Source organism: Danio rerio, chromosome 2 (assembly GCF_052040795.2).
Source record: "Danio rerio strain M-AB ecotype USA chromosome 2, GRCz13ab, whole genome shotgun sequence".
NCBI lineage: Eukaryota > Metazoa > Chordata > Actinopteri > Cypriniformes > Danionidae > Danio > Danio rerio.
In genome coordinates this window covers 54,872,856-54,894,385 of record NC_141022.1, presented here as the reverse complement: position 1 = coordinate 54,894,385, position 21,530 = coordinate 54,872,856, and the positions used below count along the sequence as shown (strand labels likewise).

General features: G+C 39.0%; 2 protein-coding genes across 2 annotated transcripts in view; both read left to right on the top strand.

The window, feature by feature from the left end:
* The first annotated feature begins 1,008 nt into the window (after window positions 1-1,008).
* On the top strand, window positions 1,009-7,857 carry LOC110438127 (polymeric immunoglobulin receptor-like). The gene is given in 5 exon segments (XM_087241598.1): window positions 1,009-1,104; window positions 1,278-1,598; window positions 6,641-6,952; window positions 7,040-7,067; window positions 7,420-7,857. Coding segments are annotated over 5 exon segments (729 nt in total). The 5' UTR covers window positions 1,009-1,058; the 3' UTR covers window positions 7,442-7,857.
* An 11,531-nt stretch (window positions 7,858-19,388) lies between these two features.
* pigrl3.10 (polymeric immunoglobulin receptor-like 3.10) overlaps window positions 19,389-21,530 on the top strand; it is an 88,338-nt gene continuing 86,196 nt past the window's right edge. The window contains 3 exon segments of the mRNA NM_001306106.2: window positions 19,389-19,456; window positions 19,634-19,954; window positions 20,441-20,755. Coding sequence (NP_001293035.2) covers window positions 19,411-19,456; window positions 19,634-19,954; window positions 20,441-20,755 — 682 coding nt within the window. The 5' untranslated portion in view covers window positions 19,389-19,410.

The following is a 21,530-nucleotide window of genomic DNA, read 5'->3' as shown; positions in this document are numbered from 1 at the left end:
ACACACTGTAAGATGTAATAACACTCACTCTGGCACAGACGTCCAGTCTGCATGCTGGAATACACACTATTATCTCATAGCCGTGACGCAGCTTCAAAAATTCGTTTCAAATCGGAAGTACGAATTTGCTTGAAATAACGCAAAAACAACCAATTTACACTTTTTAGTGAAATATAGGTGCCCTAATAGTGTTTTTAGCAGTGTGGGACACATATACGACTGTCAACAGCTCAAAAAATGTGTTTTGGTGTTTCGTGACCCTTTAAGTTCCTGGGGACCCACATCTCAAAGGACCTTTCCTGGACCATCAACACCTCCAGCCTGATCAAGAAGGCTCACCAGCGCCTATTCTTAAGGCAACTGAAGAAGAACCAGCTTTCATCAGCCGTCTTGGTGAACTTCCACCGCTGCACAATAGAAAGCATCCTGACAAACTGTGTCACAGTCTGGTATGGAAGCTGCTCTGTTGCTGAGCGTAAGGCACTGCAGCGGTTGGTGAAAACAGTCCAATGCATCACAGGGACCACACTGCCAGCCATTGAGAACATCCAGAAGAAACACTGTCTGTGCCGAGCACGCTAACCCACTATACATATACATTTGTAATCAAGTTTATCTATCTGCACACTTCTGATTATTAATAGCAACCTTTACATATATTCATATTCATCTATTGTAAATCTGTTCATAGCTATCACAACCTGCATATAATGTTGATAGTACATCCATCTGTAAATATCACCATAGTTTTTCTATAACTGCACTTTATAACTTATTCCTGTATCCTGCACTTGCTGCTATTGCACTGCTGGTTAGACCTAAACTGCATTTCGTTGCCTTGTACTTGTACATGTGTAATGACAATAAAGTTGAATCTAATCTAATCTTATGGTTAGAGGCTTGATGTGTGATGTCGCTGACTGCAGGCCATTTATTCAAATGTTGTTGTGTGGTTTATAGATTGTGGTATTTCTGCTCTTCCTTTGAAACAAGAATCAGAGAACATAATGAAGTGATCAGCTCCTCTTATACGCGAACACACACACACCACTGCAGACATGTTTCACACTCTGATTCTAACTGGGGTTTTACTTCACATCTCAGGTAAATGGTTTTAATTCTCTCTTAATAGTGTTATTAAAATTGTGTCTGGTCTGTTGTTTTTCAAAGTTTTTCAATTGTTTTAGCAAAATGCTTGTTATTCATCAGTACATTTGCTTTAGTGTGTGTGATAAGTGTTTTTATGTTCTTTTTTCTACGCTTAATCTTGTCTGCAGATGGAGCTTGGATTTATAATCTGAATATAGAAGTGACATCTGGATCACCAGGCATCATTCCATGTCAATATAAAGAAAAACACAAAGCAAACCTTAAGTATTGGTGTTGGGGGTCAGTTTTGAGCTATTGCAGTGTATTGGCATATGGAAATTAAACAAAAACAAAGTTGTCCATCACTGATTATCCAGCGCAGAGTATCTTTACAGTGGAATGGGAGAATCTGCAGGAGTCCGACTCTGGATATTACTGGTGCACTGTGGAGATCACTGGCCCTAGGAAACTAGACGCTGGTTATTATTTGTATCTGATAGTACAACCAGGTAAAGAACATCTTTACAAATTGCTTCTTTTTTCTTAGAGACAAACAACGTATACGGTTGTGTTATGTGCGATAGATGTGTATTTCTGTTCACACAAGTAATGATCTGAAAAAGTAGATTTAAGTGTAGGATGTGAGATGACTAATGAAAAACCACAATGTGGCCCTGACTACTGTAGCGTACAGTCCACAGATAAATTACTTATTGATTTTATCACGGAGTATCTTGCGTGGGTTTTACGACTCCTGGCTCCAAGAAGTCTGGACATCCGTGACAGCTTACGTTATCCAGGGAGACTGGAGAGATAGGCCGGGAGCTTGAAAGACATTCCTTTCTTACACACACACACACACCCCCACACCCACAAGGAGACTAGTCCAAAGAGAAATTGACTGAGAAACCAGGGACCAGCACAGAACTAAGGGCCTACTCAAACTATGCCATCCGTACCGTGCCCAGGCCCGTTTCCCGGATCGTTTGAGAAGTGTGAGTGCGCTGAATCGGCCTCAAGCACGGTTCACTTGGCCGGCCCTGGCCCGGTTGGAAGAGGTGTGCCTGAGCACGGTACACTTGGGCTTTGTGTGAGTGCAAAACGCGCCAAAGCCCGAAACTGAAAGCGATACGTGACTTTTAAGGGGTTGTTTCATATGGATTTATTAATCATTCTTACTGTTCAGTGATCGCAAACTGCCGTAGTTTATTAAAGACGCAAACTCCTCACAACATGACAGCTGCGCGCCTTCAGCAGACCTCCTCATTCCTGCAGCACGAGAGCATTATAATTGTTTATGAGCGCCAAAAGTGGCGGATCTGTTGGGTAAAATATCTGACTGCGTGTCACTGCATCCCTAAGGACTGTTTGGCGAAATATTTGACTGCATATCACTGCATAACAAACGACTGAAACGATATAACTAGAGAAATCTCCACTGTGCTACTGCGGTGAGAGTGTATGGCAAGCCATTTTAGCATTTAAACCTTGTTCTGACTATCCATAAATATATTTAGAGATATCTCTAATTATATTTTGACTTGTCATAATTATAATTCGACTAGTCAGATTGGAGATATCTGCAAATATATTATGACTGACTAGTCATATTCCTCCATTGACTTCCATTGAAAAATATTTGCAGATATCTCTAAATAAGTTTTGACTAGTCACAATTGTAATTAGAGATATCTCCAAATGAATTTTGACTAGTCAAAAATCCAATTCAAGATATCTACAACTGTAATTCGACTATTAGTAAATTATTTAGAGATATCTTTAAATATATTTGTAAATATCTCTAAATATGATGAATTAAAGATATCTCTAAATGTATTATGATTAGTAAAAACTCAGTTAGAGATATCTCTAATTACAATTGTTACTAGTCAAAATTCATTTGGAGACATCTCTAATTACAATTGTGACTAGTCAAAACTCATTTAGAGATATCTGCAAATATTTTTCAATGGAAGTCAATGGAGGAATATGACTAGTCATAATATATTTGCAGATATCTCCAATCTGATTTTGTACTAGTACAATTGTAATTGCAGATATCTCTAATTGTTATTCTGAGCAGTGGAATTATAATTATGAATAGTCAAAATATAATTTGAGATATCTCTAAATATATTTATGGAGTCAGAACAAAGATTTAAATGCTAAAAAGGCTTGCCATAGAGAGCGCTTCTCACAGAACAGAGCAGCAGCGATGACGTAAGCGTGCCGAGGCCCGATATGGTGTGAGCGCGGGCCGTCGGGGGAGACGGGAGGGGGGACAAGCGTGCTTTGGCCCGGTTCGAGGCAACTGTACCTAGTGTGAGTACGGCCTAAAATGTTATGTTTGCAACCTTTGTATCTCATTCCTGACCTTTTCTACCTGCACAACCCCTCCAGGAATTGAGTTTGACACCCCTGTTTTAGGCCTTTTTAGAGCATAAATAATGTAAATCTGTGGGAATTATGTTGATGTATTTTTGATGTGCTTTGATTGTTGATGTACCTGTCCATGTCTGGTACCGATGAGATTCTGCTGACAATTTACAACACATGATGCCACTGCTTACATTATATAATTCCAGGCATTAAATGCCTCTCCGCATGCTTTGGGCTGACACTCAAATTTGCATACGAGCAGCCTCGAGACAAAGGAAGGTTTCGCGCTCAAACTTTGCCCTGAAATCATTGGTCAAGAATGCTGAACGGGTTGTCACGTGACCCGCAGATATAACCAGCCTAACCCCCAACATCTGGTCAGAGGAGTCTAAACAAAGAACTCAAGAACTCTTGGCCCCTTTGAGGGGCAAGCGGCTCTTCTGGCCGCTGGACTTTCCAGCCATGTTTTTCTTATTTTCCGGCAAAGTAAACTCAGTTTAAAGTTTGCGATCGTGTTCGTCCGAACTGTATTGCAAACTCCACGCATCAAGAAGGACATCAAAGGAGTTTCACTGAACGGAAGAGACTCGCATAAAGAGAGAGTCCTCCAGACATTAAAGTCCAGGTATTTTTAGTTATGCGATTAAGCTGTGCCCCTTTTATCAAAAAAGGTGTTTTTGTTTTTATAGTCTTGGTGATCCTTAATGGTGTGTGTGGAACTGAAACCAGATTTTGCCACTCTTTATCTGAAATCTATATTTCCGTGCTTTGCTATCTCTCTCTGTTTGTTACATGTTTTATAGACCTGTATAGTCGATCTCCACGTGGTTTACCTTTGTTCTATGTTTAATGTATGTTCGTGCGTTTGTTCGTTATCTGTCTGACTAGTCAATAAATCCCTTTATAATCAAATGAATTTTATTGTTTGCCTCACAAGGAAAAGTCACAGAAACACAGACCCCCCCCCCCCCCCAAGGCAACAATTCCCTTTTCTAAACGAAAAACGAATAGATCATTGCCGTGGCTGCTCGGAAGAGCGGCGGCTCTGCTTGTGTTTGTTTGGTCAAATTAAAAATAAATTGATTCAGAATATTAATGATTAATAATAATTCGTTATTGTTGATAATTAATATTCATAATCTGAGAGTCCGGGTAGGATCTTATACAATCATATGTCTGTTTGACCAAATTGACTAAAGCTTAAGCCGGAATATTAATAATTAAGAATAAACCGTTGTTGTTGATTATTAATATTCATAAAATGAGCTAATTTCTGTTACACTACTGCTGGTCTACTTTTACTTTGAGATATCATCACTTCTCTTCTGTTAAATAATTGCATTCTTACTCTGATTCACATTGACAATTTCAGTTCTATGCAGTTTATAAAGGGGATTGCTTCAAATTTTCCATACATTAGGTGTTTTGAAGACTGCTACAGTCTACAGTTAGAACCAGCTTGATTTTAAGTTTCATGTGAGATAAACAATTAATTGTGAAAGTAATTTAATGAGAATTAAGTTGATTGAATTTAATTTAAGTAAAGTACATTTAGTAAGTGTAGCCTACTAAGGTAAGTGTATTGTATTATTTTTGTACTGTTACCCACTTTTGCATTCATAAAAGTATAAATAACAAAAGAGCCTATTTGCCTAGCATGCAGTAATATGCAAGTTGCTTGCACAACTGTTTCTTCACTATTTCTTTGTGGTGGGTGAAGTTCTGTAGCACCTCTGCTGTGCAGAAAAGTCGCACGCGCCTGCATATTTCACACCTCCCTTTAGTTGAATCACACATGCGTTCATTTTTCCTTTTGGTGCAGTTAATTTTTGCTTTTTTAATTGCCACACAATTGCGATATCACAACAGCTGTATAGTCTCTAAGTGCTCAAAGACTTTTTAGGAGGGTGATGCTTGAAATCATTGTTCTTCCATTGTTTACCATGGTGACCTGCAAAAAAACGCGTGCAGCCATCATTGCATTGCATAAAAATGGCTTCACAGGCAAGGATATTGTGGCTACTAACATTATACCTAAATCAACAATTTATAGGATCATCAAGAACTTCAATGAAAGAGGTTTAATTCTTGTTAAGAAGCTTCAGGGCATCAGGCATCAAGGGAAGCTAGCACCAAGGAGCGTCTCCTAAAGAAGATTCAGCTGCGGGATCGGAGTGCCACCAGTGCAGAGCTTGCTCGGGATGGCAGCAGGCAGGAGTGAGCTCTTCTGCACACACAGTAAGGTGAAGATTTTTGGAGGATGGCCTGGTTTCAAGAAGTGCAGCAAAGAAGCCACTTCTCTCAAAAAAAAAAAAAAAATTAAATAAAATAAAAACATCAGGGACAGATTGATCTTCTGCAAAAAAAATATGGCGAATGGACTGCTGAGGACTGGGGTATATTCTCCAATGAAGCCCCTTTCTTATTGTTTGGGGCATCTGGAAACAGGCTTGTCTGGAAAAGAAAAGGTGAGCGCTACCATCAGTCATGTGTCATGCTAACAGTAAAGCGTCCTGAGATCATTCATGTGTGGAGTTTCATCTCCTCAAAGGGAGTGGGCTCACTAACAATTTTGCCCAAAAACACAGCCATGAATAAAAAATGGTACTCAAACACCCTCCAACAGCAACTTCTTCCAACAACCCAACAACAGTTTGGTGAAGAACAATGCATTTTCCAGCACGATGGAGCACCGTGCCATAAGGCAAAAGTGATATCTAAGTGGCTCAGGGACCAAAACATTGAAATTTTGGGTCCATTGCCTGGAAACTCCCCAGATCTTAATCCCATTGAGAACTTGTGGTCAATCCTCAAGAGGTGGGTGGACAAACAAAAACCCACTACTTCTGACAAACTCCAAGCGTTCGTGCACGTGCGCTCAGTTTCACATAGATTCAGATGTAGAAAGATAATATTTATTTTAAAAAGTATGCCAATCGCAGACTTGAATTAAATTAACTTCTGCCATTCTGAAACAAGTCTTGTATCTTTGCATTGTGATCTTGTGTATCTGTGATGATTATATTGTCTGTGCGATAATATAAATGTAGATTAAACACACTTACTACTAACATGCCGTGAAGCAAATGTGTTGTAGTGCTTCAAGTGGCAGTAGGTTCACATTTTATTTCTGTTCAGTAAAATGTCATATTGTCGTCTTGATCGTTTTCAGCTCCTGATGTGTCTGTGATGAGCAGCAGTGTATCTGGACATGAAGGTGGTAATCTCAGTGCCCAGTGTTTCTACAGTTCTGGATATAAGGCTAAAAACAAGCAGTGGTGCGGATATAAAGATAAGAAGTGTTTCACAGAGAAGAAGACTGACACATCCCAGAATTCATCAGTGCAGATCAGTGATGATGGTAAAAGCTCCTTCACTGTGCTGATGACTGGACTGAGACTCTCTGATTCTGGATGGTATTTCTGCTCTGTTGGAAATCTGCAGTTTTCTGTTCAACTCACTGTCTCTAAACCTGAACGTAAAGGTAAGATCACAAACCAGTCAGCAGTAAATAATGTTAAGCTTTTACTGCACCTTAAATACCCTTGTTGCTCTTTTCTCTACTTTCCAGTATTGACAACTACTCCTGAGACAGAAATGTAAGTTTAAACATTTTGACTAGAATCAAACACATCCAAATACTTTTATTGAGTTTTATGAAATGATTATTTTAATAAAACACTTCACTCGCTTTGACATTATTACTTTATGAATTTACTACTCTTATAAATGTAATCACTGTATTTAAGATATTAATATTGCTGTAACACACTAATGTGTATTTGTAAGCGATTCACTAAATCAAGCTAATCAATCATATATTTACAATATTTCTATACTTATATTTTTCCCAATGTAACTAATTGATGTTATATAGCGCATTTATTGTGTATGGCCATACACCCAAAGTGCTTCACAATCATGAGAGAAGTCTCTCCACATCACCACCAGTGTGCAGCATGTGCTTGGATGATCCGACGGCAGCCACAGGACAATGGTGCCAATGCGCTCACCACACTCCAGCTATAGGTGGAGTGGAGAGATTCACAGTAGAGCCAATTCCGTAGATGGGGATGATTAGGAGGCCGTGATGGGTAATGGCCGATTGAGGGACTTTGGCCAGGACACCAGGGTTACACCCCTACTCTTTACAAGAAGTGTCATGGGATTTTTTAATGACCACAGAGTCAGGACCCCGGTTTAAAGTCTCATCCGGAAGACTGATCTTGTCAAGTACAGATAAAATTAATGAATGTGTACTTGATCCAGCCTTTCTATTGAGTACGTATTCAGAGGTGACCTGTGAAGTTGTTTCATAATGTCTTTTAAGATTATAATCACTCAGTACTGCAACTGATTTCTGGCAAATTAAACAGATACATAATCCACAGACCTCTGTGAAGAAATATTATTTGCCCCAACGTGACTAACATTTCCTTCACTCACTGTTGATTTTCCTTTTTCTTGGTTGTACCATGGCTCGCCAAAACGTGATTATCAATTGTTTCCTTCAGTTTGTTCGGTTCGTTTTACTTCATAACAGGAACTGCTGCCTATATCAAGGAATATCATAGCGACACCCGGTGGTTATTTATTGAATCATGTTCATTTTTGTATAGCGGGCCAGATTCTATTAATATTTATAAAAAGCCTCGGGGGCCGCAACAAAACTGATTGCGGGCCGCAGATGGCCCGCGGACCGTAGTTTGAACACCCCTGCTCTAGGCTGTCAGTGGGAGTTCTCTTATCGCCACCCCGCCGAGAGCAGCTTTACATCAGCCAGTCCATCTCAGATCTACTGCTGGATCTCATCTCTCCATTGTAGTTAAAGATGTTATTTAATCAGTGGTGTACAGTAACTAATTTCAAATACTCAAATTACAGTAATTGAGTAGTTTTTCTCAGAAATTGTAATTTAGTAAGTAGTTTTAAAAATGTGTTTTTTTACTTTACCTTGTGTACATTTTTAGCTTTTATTGTCTATGTGTCATAGCCCTTCCTTGTCTGTCCTTTCAGTGTTGTCTACGTTTTATGCGTCTATGTTTGTGTTGTGTTTAAACACATGGCTAAGCCTTTGTTTGTGTCCACCATGTGCTGCTTCGTTCCTCCCTCTTTCTTTCCTACTGCCACACCCCCTTGTTTGACCCTCGTCTAGTCCTCGTTAGTCTCAGTGTTTACACCTGGTCCTCATGTTCTTTCCTCCCTTTATAATGTGCTCTCTTCCCTCATGCCTTCGTCGGTTCATTGTTGCATGTTGCTTCTTGCTACTTGTTTCATGGTGTTGCCATTCTGTGCTTGTTTATCTGTGCTGTTGTTTGTGAGAGAGTTGTCTTTGTCTAACGTTTGTTTTGGTTTTTCAGTTGGCCTTCAGTATCATCCCTATCTGGTTAATCCTTTTAAGTTTGTTTTGTTTAAGATATTCTATTTATCTTATTTTGTAGCTTTAAGTGTTTAATTCCCTTTTATTGGTTTTGTTTCTTTGTTAATTATCAGTAAGTTAAAAGCTAATTTCATTTCTCTTTGCTTTTTAGTTTGTCAATAGTTTCTGTATCTTAGTTAGTTATTTAGTTTATGGTTTTGTGCACGTGTGTGCGCGCATCCAGCCTTTTCTGCTAAGAGTCCCCGGTTGCTGGTCTCCTGTCAGGCTGCTGTTGGACTCAAGTCTTCCTTTGTCTACCTGCTTCATCCAAGATTCCCCACCATTGGACTGTTTCACCAAAACCCCTCTTCATATCACATTGTCAATAAACACCCCTTTTCTCATTCTGCATTTGGGTCCTCCTTCCTCTAACCGTGACACTATGCCAGTTAGAAAAAATCAGTCCTGTGATTTCTGCATCAGCTTTTTATAATGGTATTTTTTTTAGTAATGGTACTTTTAAGTATGATTTTTCAGTACTCTTTCCACCACTGTATTTATTACATCTTGTGTATTACTTTTTTTTTTTTTTTTTACTTTTATATCTATTATTTGTTCTCAGATGTATTGTTATGGCAGTATTGTTTTATAATTGTTTTTATTTAGTTAATGTTACCATGTTATAACGTTACACTGTTTGTCTTTGCTTACCACACTGCATATCTTTATTTTATATTGTATACATCTTGTTTTTTATACTTGTCTAATTGCCGTTGTAGTTTTTTTTAAATCTGATAATCAAACACATGGATCTATATATAATAACCAATAACGTATTTAACTTCATTATGCATTTACTTTGATTAATTGTACACATTTTCTCATAAATTATGCTTTGTAATAGGCTATATGTACTAAACATGCAGTGAAGATGGTATGTACATAATGCCTTAATCACATTTATGGGGAATTATGTTTACTTTTTCTTAAATCCAAATTATTAGAAGCTGTGTTTTACATAATTAATTCATTTTATTTTTAATGTACAGTAAAAACAATAAATCCACAGTGAGGTAAATTACATTATAAAAGAACACTGCTATTCCATTTAAAAGAAGTACCTGATTTGTGTCATCGGGTTCTTGGGAGTTGGAAGTCGAACTTGGCAAGTCTGAACTTCCAAGCACACAAGTCCAAACTTTGCGTACCTCAGGTACTGTTGGACTATTTCTCACTTGCCTTAGTCCACCCCAATTCAATAATCGGTCAGGAGTCAATTAATCAAAATCAATGAATTTATTTATCGAGCATAAGTGAATAAAGCGAAGATCAGGATCCTGGGCTTTTGAAGAACCGTCAGCCAAGCAGTCTGGATGTCCAAAAGCTCTCGAACTCTCTCGACTCCCTCCTTTTATCCATCAGCAGCGTTCAATCTTTTTGGCCACTCCTCTGATCAGTTACCCCCAATCTCTATTGTTGCCATCAGCTGTTTTCAGGCAGAATCATCTCTCAAAAGTCTGTGGTCTGCACACAGAGATACCTCTGCACACAGAAACAAAAGGGCAGGTGAAAGTATCACTCCTCCTTGACATACTTGACACTACTGACATCTGGGGTGCAGCAAGCAACTGTAGCAAAAAATCATCAAAGCACAGCTGAGCATCATAACTTCCTTATAGAATTATCAGGATAATATAAATTTTATTAAAGCATCATACATCACGCATACACAAAGAGCAGTATAAAAATGCTGCATCTACCCACATCTGCTTTTCCTCATAGTCCTGTCTATGAACTCTTGACCTGTGTATGCACCCATCTAGGGGAAGCCCCTCTTGCAGATCTGTCTCCAGCCAGCACCCACACACAGCTCTTGTGGTTTTAGCAGTTAGTTAGAAACGCATTATAACAGGGGTTAAGTAGAAGTACGCTATATCAGGAGACATCGTCATATCTGACAAAAACACATATTGTAAATAATGAATAGTGAGGTAGATGGGAGTATATTCCTCCAATAGCAAAAATATATCAAAAGAAAAGAGTGATTAGTAAGACAATAAAGCAATATTTTCCTCATCTGCTCCAGTTCTCTTTTCTGTGTAGAAAAGTCACACATCACAGCTGCAACCCAGACAGGGACTTTCTGCAAGACTTGCTTGTTAAAGATTTAGTTATTTGACATTATAGGGGTGGGAAGTTCCTGTCTCATTTTAAGGTCAAACAGAATGTCTCATCATATCACTGCGTGGACTCATTAGATTATCATGGTTCAAGCAAACACATATACATATGCAAAATAAGCATGACCACATGTATATAATTCAAAAGAAGCATTAGACTGTAATTTTATTCCTTCAATTCCCTCTCTTGATCTCTTTAGAGATCACACTTCTGCTTCTTCTTCCTTAGAGTCAACATCTCTTATTCCCAGCAGTGGCATACTGTAAGGAGGCGGAGCCTCTTTCTTCTTAATTGCTGCAACAATCATTCTGTTACACAATGACCCAAAACATAGTATGCAACAACAACTACAAGTAACCAACATCCCCAAAAATATCTCCAGAGAATGCATAATCAATATTATTAACCCCTTTTAATTCCCAAACATATCAGTAAACAACTTATGAATGGGGTTATTAATACCTCAGTGTTCCTGCATCTCATTAGACAAAGCCCTCAGTCCTTCCAGGGCCCTAGTCACCGATTCGTCCAGGGCCATGTTATATAAGAAGAACGTTTTTATGTATTTTTTTTTTCACATATTAAAATTGAAACAGTTGTATGCTCCCTCTCTAGGGGTAAACGATCCAGTTTTAGGTGATGCTAAAGTAGTAACGATGCTAAAGTAGTATGATTAGTATCTTGTTTTTTTTTATTTTTAATGTAATTGACTGCTATAAAGGTGTCAGAACGTTTAACTTGGTGCTATAAAATCAATATGCTGCAGCTGACATTATTTCAGTGTTAAGCTAATGTAAACACACCAACCCTATGAAAAAATGATGATAATAATTGAAAGGCTGATGACTTTTCATTTGCATGTTGTTGTTTTTTATTTTTATCTTCAGCAGGTTATGGTTATATGGTAATTCTGATATTTTAATAAAATTAATTTGATTTTGGAAATAACTCCTGTTAATGTCCCACGGACCCCACTTTGGGAACCACTGAGCTAGACAACAACTCAAATGTTGTTCTCTGGCTGTGACAATTCTTACCAATTCAAGGGCCACTCCTAAGGGTGAATCAGATGATATGCAGTAACACTCTTAATTCTTCAACTATTTAAAACAAGAAATATCACATGTCATATAATATTTAAAAAAATAATAATAATAATATTTAAATATAAAAATAATATAAAAATAATTTCAAACCCTTAAAGGATATAGGGGTTAATTTATAAACTGTAGATTGTGATCAGCATATTAACATCAGAAAACACTTCATTGATTATTTGCAAAACTGTGGTGAAGTCCGGTTTGTCCAGGCAACACCCAAGCCGGGGTACAGACACACTGCTCACTCTGAATAACAGACACTAATATTTCATCTAAATCAGACTGGCTTTAAAGTCTTCTTATGTTAATTTGTTAGTAGTCAATTTTTTGTCACCAGATGAAAGATAATCCTGTCTTGGTTGTTTAAATTTAATTTCAATCTTTTTACACTGTATCTTTCTCTGAATTGTTTTGCTATATCAGCCCCAAAAGCACAGTCAGCACTTACACAGTGAGCTAATGGTTCATTGTCCAGTGTTTGAAATAGGTGTTCAATTTTGTTCAATTTTTAATTTTCTATTTGTCAGAGTGGCAGCGAGTAATTAGTTGTGTGTGTTGCAGGTCTGTTAGTGTCAGTGTCTCGTATAATCTGAGTCTCCCTCTCTTGGACCTGAGAAGTCAGGCCCACTCTAATTTCTGCAAGAGAATGGTTAGGTTTATTACATGCAACACAGGATGAGAGGTGGTACCAGGTATCACCCAGCAACCTTAACACAATGGGACAATCTTGCAATGACTTTGTATGGTTCAGACCATGTGGGCTTCCTCCACTTCCTCTTAAACAGGCAAAGGTCTACCCAATCAGCAGCATTGGCCACTGGTTCTTTAGACTGTTTGTCAGGAGTGATCTATAAAGACAAAAGCTGCAATCAAAGAAGTTAGTTTGTCATGATAACATCTTGGTGACAATGGTGTAAATGCTTTCCAGGGAAAGCGCAGAACTCTGGCCAGGATACTGTCGACCTGTCAAAAGCTCAAAAGGTGTGAAGTCGGGTCCTGTTGCAGAAGAATGTATAGACATTAATGCAATAGGCAAAACATTCAGTCAGTTCATTTTAGTGTGTACACAGATTTTAGCCAATTTTCTGTCATATCTATAATTATATTTAATGCCGGCAGTACTATGAAGATGAGCCAGACCCAAGGAATGCTCAACAGTTTTCTGTTCCTGAGATAGGTCGACCCAAGGAGGTAAAGAAACCAGACCTCCGCCACTGTGGCAATTTGACATGTACAGCTGTACCCACATATGCGCATTCAAGTTAGATGTTAACCCTTAAATCTTTTGCTAACTTAAGTGATTCAACTATTGGTATCATTTAGACTTTTCCAATTTATATGCCCTAACCTGTCCTCAGACTTCCATCATCTGCTCTAAAACAACAGCCACCAGCAAACTCAGAACTCTAGGAGGAGATGTCAATTACAGTCCAGTCAAGACAGGCCTTAATTAATTTTTTTTTAGACCCAATTCAGTGATAGGTGCACAATCACAGGAAAGTCGTTTAATATATGTATGGCATTAATAATTGAAAATATTCTATATTGTCTTTTAAATGTCAGAAAGTAAATTAGGTTTAATTCCCAACTGATATGACTAAGTGTGTTAGTTATTATAGGCTTTTTTATGGTTAATATAAGGCTTACGTAACATTAGATTTTTTTTTCCAATTTGCGACTTTCGGTTTTGTCATTGTTCCCAACTCCTCGGCTTCATGCACTGGATTTATGGCAACTGAAACATTTGGTAAAGCTGTGTCAGCCATCTCATACCTTTTTTATTGTTCATCAGTTAATTTGGGTGACCACCCCCTCTTTGCCAATTAGTAGACCCTTTCCCTGTAACACCCATTTTGTGGCCACTAGTGACAAGCATTCATCTTCATAGTATAATTTATCGTTTCTGTCATAGAACAGTGTGCAGTGTAGGGGGTCAGATGGTGGTAAGTGAATGCCTAATTGGTTAATCCTGGGTTTCCAAAGGTTGTATAGGGAGACCAAACTGTCAGGGCTTCAACCTGTGTTGTCCAGCTCCACCTAGTAGAAATCAGCACCCTCCCACTACTTGCATGTGAACAGTAACCACTGTCCATCTAGTGACGCCCCATGTTTTGAGCAGTTAAATGACCTGTCATTAGGGAAGGTGATGATAACCCCATCAGGTGAACCCAATATGCTGGCTCCCAGTTTAACTAATAAATCTTTCCCCAGAAGGGCCACAGGCACAATTGTTGAGTAGAGAAAACTGTGGCTTAGTTGCTGGTTAGCCACGGTGACGGGTATTGGTTTTTGTAGCTGGCCATCTTTCTGCTTCCCCAGAGAACCTATTACTTCAATTGTCTTGCTTGACAACATATCATCAGTCACTGCCCCCTTCGTGACTGTAGAAAGTGTGGCCTCAGTATCCACCAAGGCTGTTAATGGCCTAGCGTTGACCATTATCTACAGTAGGGGTTCGGCCTGTCCCCCCCTGCTGGTTCTCTGTGGGTCCCGTCAATAAGTCTCCGCCTCATCCCCCAGGTCCCACACTGGGAATTGAGTGGGCACCTGGTTCCCCCGGGGTTTAGGGGCTGGGGATGATGGGAGAGTTTGTATTGGTTCAGGTCTCCTGCCTCGACCAGCAGCCCCACCTCTTCGGTGATCCCAACCCCCCGCAGGTTGGCTGTTCACTGGACACTGATCTTTCCAGTGGTTTAAATCTCCACACAACAAAACAACCCTTGTTGGTGTCCCCATATCTCTAATGGCTGATTGGACATTGATCTTTCCTATAGTTTGGGTTCACACACACAAAACAACTCCAAAAGTTTTTTTTTTTTTTTTTGGTCGCCCCCTCTATGATATTAGTTTGGCTGCTGTATATATGTCTGTGGTGCTGTGTTGGGCTGAGGCATAATGGTGACTGTGTGTAAGAAATTAGTGATTGTGAGCTAGGTTGTGGTGGCTGCACAGGCGACATAGCAGGTACATGAGTCAGAGGAGCAATGACTTGTTGCATTTGTGTATTTTGTCTTACGGCCATCTTATTCTGTAATTTAGCTTTAGCCTCTTCCAGCTGTAGTTTTAACAGCTGTGACTTAATCTTTTCTAGCTTTTCTTTGTGTTGTTTCAATGTTATATGTGTTTATTCCTCCATTCCTCAAAATTTTTTGGCCAAATTTGCGTTTGTGTCTTGTCTGATCTGTACATCCCAAAATATACTTCAGCTGCTTTTATCCTTCTTTCTGGCTGTAGCTTTTTTTTTTTTTTTTTTTTTTTTTTGAGTCTGCTTGTGCTATGGCCAGTTCCGCTACCCTTTTCCACTGAGCCTGAACTGGAGGATAGCCATATTCCTCACATTCACGATCAAATTCTCCCTCCATGTTGTTTTATGTTTTCAATTAATCAGTGAAAAAAAAATATATATTTATATATATAAAAAATAAAAATAAAAAATCAGCTGTTTATAACACTTAAAAATGCAACACAGGAAAAAGTTTATAAAATAGCCTGGACTCTAACCAGGGCAGGGAAAAAATCCCTGGACTTTAACCAGGGCAGGGGAAACGTTGCCTGGATGATGAAACAGGTCATGGTCCAGTACTCACTGACTTTGTCAGATGGTGTGAGGAGTCATATCTTCAGTTAAACATTTTAAAGACAAAAGATATGATCGTGGATTTTAGGAAGGCTGCTCACTCACAGGTGAGCACTTCCATTAAAAATCAGACTGTGGAAAGTGTGCAATCATATAAATACCTTGGCACAATTATTGACTCTAAACTTTCCTTTGATGAGAATTGTGCAGCAGTGTGTAAAAAGGGGCACCAGCGACTATTTTGCTTGAGAAAGTTAAATTATTTCCATATTGATAAACAGATGATAAATCTATTTTATCACGCCTTTCTTGAATCCGTTTTATCCTTTGCTCTGGTGTCATGGTTTGGAAATCTTTCTGTCAAGAATAAAAACTCACTAAATCAAATAGTTAAGTGGTCCAGTAAGCTGACCGGGGTGTCACTAGCCAATCTAGAAGCTGTGTACACCAGGCAGCTAAAGAGAATTACAAATTCAATCTTAAATGACACTGCTCATCCCCTACATTCAGAGTTTCAGCTCCTTCCCTCCGGTCGTAGGTTTCTAGTATTAAGCTGTAAAACGAAACGTTACAAAAATAGTTTTATACCAGCAGCCATTAGACATTTAAATAAGATTTAAGCAGAGATGTTTTAGTGACCTGTATATTTTAAATCATTTTAAATATTTACTTGGGGGAGGGGGGTGGACACTTAAAGTGATTATTTATTTATCCTTTATGTTTATGTTTTTATGTCCTAATGCGCATTTGTTGTTGTTACTGTGTGAGTTGCTTTGTGTGGCACTGTTGTAAGATGAGGACTCTTGACTGCAAATCAAATCTACCTTCGGGTATAAATAAAGTAACCTAACCTAACCTAACCTAACCTGGACTTTAACCAGGGCAGGGGAAACGGTGCCTGGACTTTAACCAGGGCAGGGGAAACGGTGCCTGGACTTTAACCAGGGCAGGGGAAACGTTGCCTGGACTTTAACCAGGGCAGGGGAAACGGTGCCTGGACTTTAACCAGGGCAGGGGAAACGGTGCCTGGACTTTAACCAGGGCAGGGGAAACGGTGCCTGGACTTTAACCAGGGCTGGAGAAACAGTGCCTGGACTTTAACCAGGGCAGGGGAAACGTTGCCTGGACTTTAACCAGGGCAGGGGAAACGTTGCCTGGACTTTAACCAGGGCAGGGGAAAAGTGCCTGGACTTTAACCAGGGCAGGGGAAAAGTGCCTGAACTCTAACCAGGGCAGGGGAAAAGTGCCTGGACTCTAACCAGGGCAGGGGAAAAGTGCCTGGACTCTAACCAGGGCAGGGGAAAAGTGCCTGGACTTTTACCAGGGCAGGGGAAAAATGCCTGGACTTTAACCAGGGCAGGGGAAAAGTGCCTAGGCTTTATTCACTCATATATCTCAACTTACTTTTAATATTTAATTACTTCAGTTTCAGTTTCTCATTCAACACGCAATTTTAGTAATAATCAATAGCAGAATTTTGGTAGAAACAGGCTTCTGCTTACCTTCTTTTAGTGACGGGTCAAGTGTTGAATGAAGAAACGCCGCTGAAGTTCAGTGTGGAGTTCGAATTATCAACTCCTCCTTTCAGACTCCTTTGTTGACCGATCCGGGTGCCCCCTCCATTTTGTTGGACTATTTCTCACTTGCCTTAGTCCACCCCAATTCAATAATCGGTCAGGAGCAGGCCCGGATTGGCTAATCGGGAGGACCGGGAGAATTCCCGGTGGGCCGGTCCGTTTTTTGGCCGCGAGGGCCGGTGTCCCTAGTTCCAGAATCTGTTGCTCTCAGCAGTCACACTTTTTAAAAATAATTTATTTATTTACTTGACCACAGCCTTCTTATTCATTATTTTACCGCAGCTCTGCTCTTTTTCTCTACTTATTATTATTTATCTATTTTCTCGTAGCCTCGTGAGCAGGATGCAGCCTGCAGGTTAATGATGATATAACTAGATAAGTCACTTTTCAATGTACAGCTGTTGTGGTACAGTGGTTAGCACAATAGATTATGACGCGGTCAACCTAGGTTCGGTCCTTGTCTGAGTAACAATTATTATTATTATTTTTTTTTTTCATTTTTATTGTTAAAACATAATACTGTAAGGGTTGTTGAACATTTGAAGTTCTAAAAGTGCTGTTTTCTCAAAAAAGACGTGATAGTGTAATTAGAAACTGAATTGGAAATAACCTTATTTTAATATAGTCAGTGGTGAACTGAGGTGGGCCGGTCTGAGGCTTGAAACTCCAGGGCTGAAAAAGAGTCCCACTCCGGCCCTGGTCAGGAGTCAATCAATCAAAATCAAATGAATTTATTTATCGAGCATAAGTGAATAAAGCGAAGATCAGGATCCTGGGCTTTTGAAGAACCGTCAGCCAAGCAGTCTGGATGTCCAAAAGCTCTCGAACTCTCTCGACTCCCTCCTTTTATCCATCAGCAGCGTTCAATCTTTTTGGCCACTCCTCTGATCAGTTACCCCCAATCTCTATTGTTGCCATCAGCTGTTTTCAGGCAGAATCATCTCTCAAAAGTCTGTGGGCTGCAAACAGAGATACCTCTGCACACAGAAACAAAAGGGCAAGTGAAAGTATCACTTCTCCTTGACATACTTGACACTACTGACATCTGGGGTGCAGCAAGCAACTGTAGCAAAAAATCATCAAAGCACAGCTGAGCATCATAACTTCCTTATAGAATTATCAGGATAATATCAATTTTATTAAAGCATCATACATCACGCATACACAAAGAACAGTATAAAAATGCTGCATCTACCCACATCTGCTTTTCCTCATAGTCCTGTCTATGAACTCTTGACCTGTGTATGCACCCATCTAGGGGAAGCCTCTCTTGCAGATCTGTCTCCAGCCAGCACCCACACACAGCTCTTGTGGTTTTAGCAGTTAGTTAGAAACACATTATAACAGGGGTTAAGTAGAAGTACGCTATATCAGGAGACATCGTCATATCTGACAAAAACACATATTGTAAATAATGAATAGTGAGGTAGATGGGAGTATATTCCTCCAATAGCAAAAATATATCAAGAGAAAAGAGTGATTAGTAAGACAATAAAGCAATATTTTCCTCATTTGCTCCAGTTCTCTTTTCTGTGTAGAAAAGTCACACATCACAGCTGCAACCCAGACAAGGGCTTTCTGCAAGACTTGTTTGTTACAGATTTAGTTATTTGACATTATAGGGGTGGAAAGTTCCTGTCTCATTTTAAGGTCAAACAGAATGTCTCATCATATCACTGCGTGGACTCATTAGATTATCATGGTTCAAGCAAACACATATACATATGCAAAATAAGCATGACCACATGTATTTAATTCAAAAGAAGCATTAGACTGTAATTTTATTCCTTCAGTACTTGGCACTGAGAATGACAGTTTGACACTTGTGTTTCAAACCTCTCATCTGCTCAGCCTTGATATTTATTAGTATTTAGGCCAGTTTTATGAATAAATCAAATTATTGAACTGAATAAGAGCTAATTCTGATGAAGCACTACTGTCATTCAACATTCATTAACCTGCTCAAAAACTGAAAACTCGGTAGTGAAATGTTGTTCTGTTGATGTGTGATGTTGCTGGCTGCAAAACAATGACTTTGCTCATTTGTTCACACAAGTGTGGTTTTAGATATTTCTGCTCTTCCTCTAAAAAGTAAAGTAACATAGAGACCAGCTCCTCTAACACACACACACTTACTCCACTGCAGACATGATTCACACTCTGATTCTCACTGGGGTTTTGCTTCACATTGGAGGTAAGTTATAATTCCTTTTAAAATTGTATTGTTAAATTGTTATATGGTCTGTTGTTCAATTAATGTGTTACAGTTGTTTGATGCTAGTTTTTCTTCACTATACATTTACTTCATTAGTGTTTGTGCAGTTTATGAGTGTTCTTTTGTGTTTTCATTTACATGTAATCTTGTCTACAGATGGAGCTTGGATTGATAAACTGAATATAGGAGTGAAATCTGGATTTCCAGGCATTATTCCATGTCAATATGTAGAACAATATCAAGAAAATCTTAAGTATTGGTGTCAGGGGATGTTTTGGAGCTCTTGCACTATATTGGCATTTGGAAATGGCCCAAGAAGTAAATTTTCCATCACTGATTACCCAGCACAGAGTATCTTTACAGTGGAATGGCAGAATCTGCAGCCGTCAGACTCTGGATATTACTGGTGCGCTGTGGAGATCGGTGACAGTGAGAAACCAGACGCTTCTTATTATTTGTATCTGAAGGTACAATCAGGTAAAGAAAACCTTTCCAAATCTCTATTTTATTTCCCTGACAAATAAATAATGCAAAAGGTTGTGTTATTTGTGAGGTTTATTTCTGTTCACACAAGTGGAACTGAAAAAGGAGTTAATTAAAGTGTAGGATGTGCGATGACTAATGAAAAAACACAATGTGGCCTCGACTACTGCAGGTCTATATTTAATTGTTGAGATCTCATGACTGTTCTTCTGTCAAAGAGAAGGTGCAGACCCAAATAGGTCCCCAACAAGTTGCAATTCAAATTACAGTCTTGTGGGATGTGTTCCTGGCTCTGGATGCTCTGATTAGTGTAGCAGTCTTGTGTATCTGTGATGATTATATTGTCTGAGTTCTAAAATAAATATAGATGAAACACACTCACCGCTAACATGCTCTGAACCAGTGTTTGAGTGGCAGTGTATTTACAGCTGTGTATTTCTGTTCAGTAAAAAGTTGTATTGTCATCTTGACTGTTTTCAGCTCCTGATGTGTCTGTGAAGAGCAGCAGTGTATCTGGACATGAGGGTGGTAATGTCAGTGTCCAGTGTTTCTACAGTTCTGGATATAAGGCTAAAAACAAGCAGTGGTGCGGATATAAAGATAAGAAGTGTTTTTACCCAAAAAAGAATACTGGTACATCCCAGAATTCATCAGTGCAGATCAGTGATGATGGTAAAAGCTCCTTCACTGTGCTGATGGCCGGACTGAGACTCTCTGATTCTGGATGGTATTTCTGCTCTGTTGGAGATCTGCAGGTTCCTGTTCGACTCACTGTCACTAAACCTGAACCCAAAGGTAAGATCACAAAAAGTGTAATGCTATTACTGTCCTAAAATGCCCTTGCTGCTCTTTACTCTAATCTTTAGTATTGACAACTACTCCAACAACTACACCTAAGACAGAAATGTAAGTTTAAAGTTTTTAACTATTCAAAAAGAATCAAACGCATCCAAATACTTTGGTTGTCGGAGTTATATGAAATGAAAATGATTTGAATAGGGTGTAACATCACTTTACATGCTTTGACATTAGCCTATTACTTTATGAATTTGCCACTCTTAAAATGTAATTACTGTATTGAGTTATTCATTCTGGCTGCAACACACTTGCAGGTGTGTATTAGTGAGTGATTTACTAAATCAAGCTAATCATTCATATATTTACAATATTTCTATACTTATATTTTTCCCCAACACACATGTAGCCATTTAATTAATTATGCTTCTTATTTTACATTGCTTTGCAGAAGCACAACACAATCATCTGCCAACAAAACTCCTACAAAACTATATTAATCATGAATTATTCAGGAATTTAACATTTGTTGTCATTTGTGATAAATTTGATTAATAACTAATTGTGAAAAAAATAAATTTTTCTTATATAATGATTTTTTAGTTCCCCTTCGGGGGGAACTCCAGCACTATAAGTGGATTTGATGTTAAAATCCACGTATGGGAGGTTCGGTTCAGAAGCTACTCGTCTGAAAGAGTATTGAACGGGCCAATTAAAAATGAATTGGCAGCGCAAGTCTGCGCAGGTGTGCGGCATATGCAATCAACTGAGTATA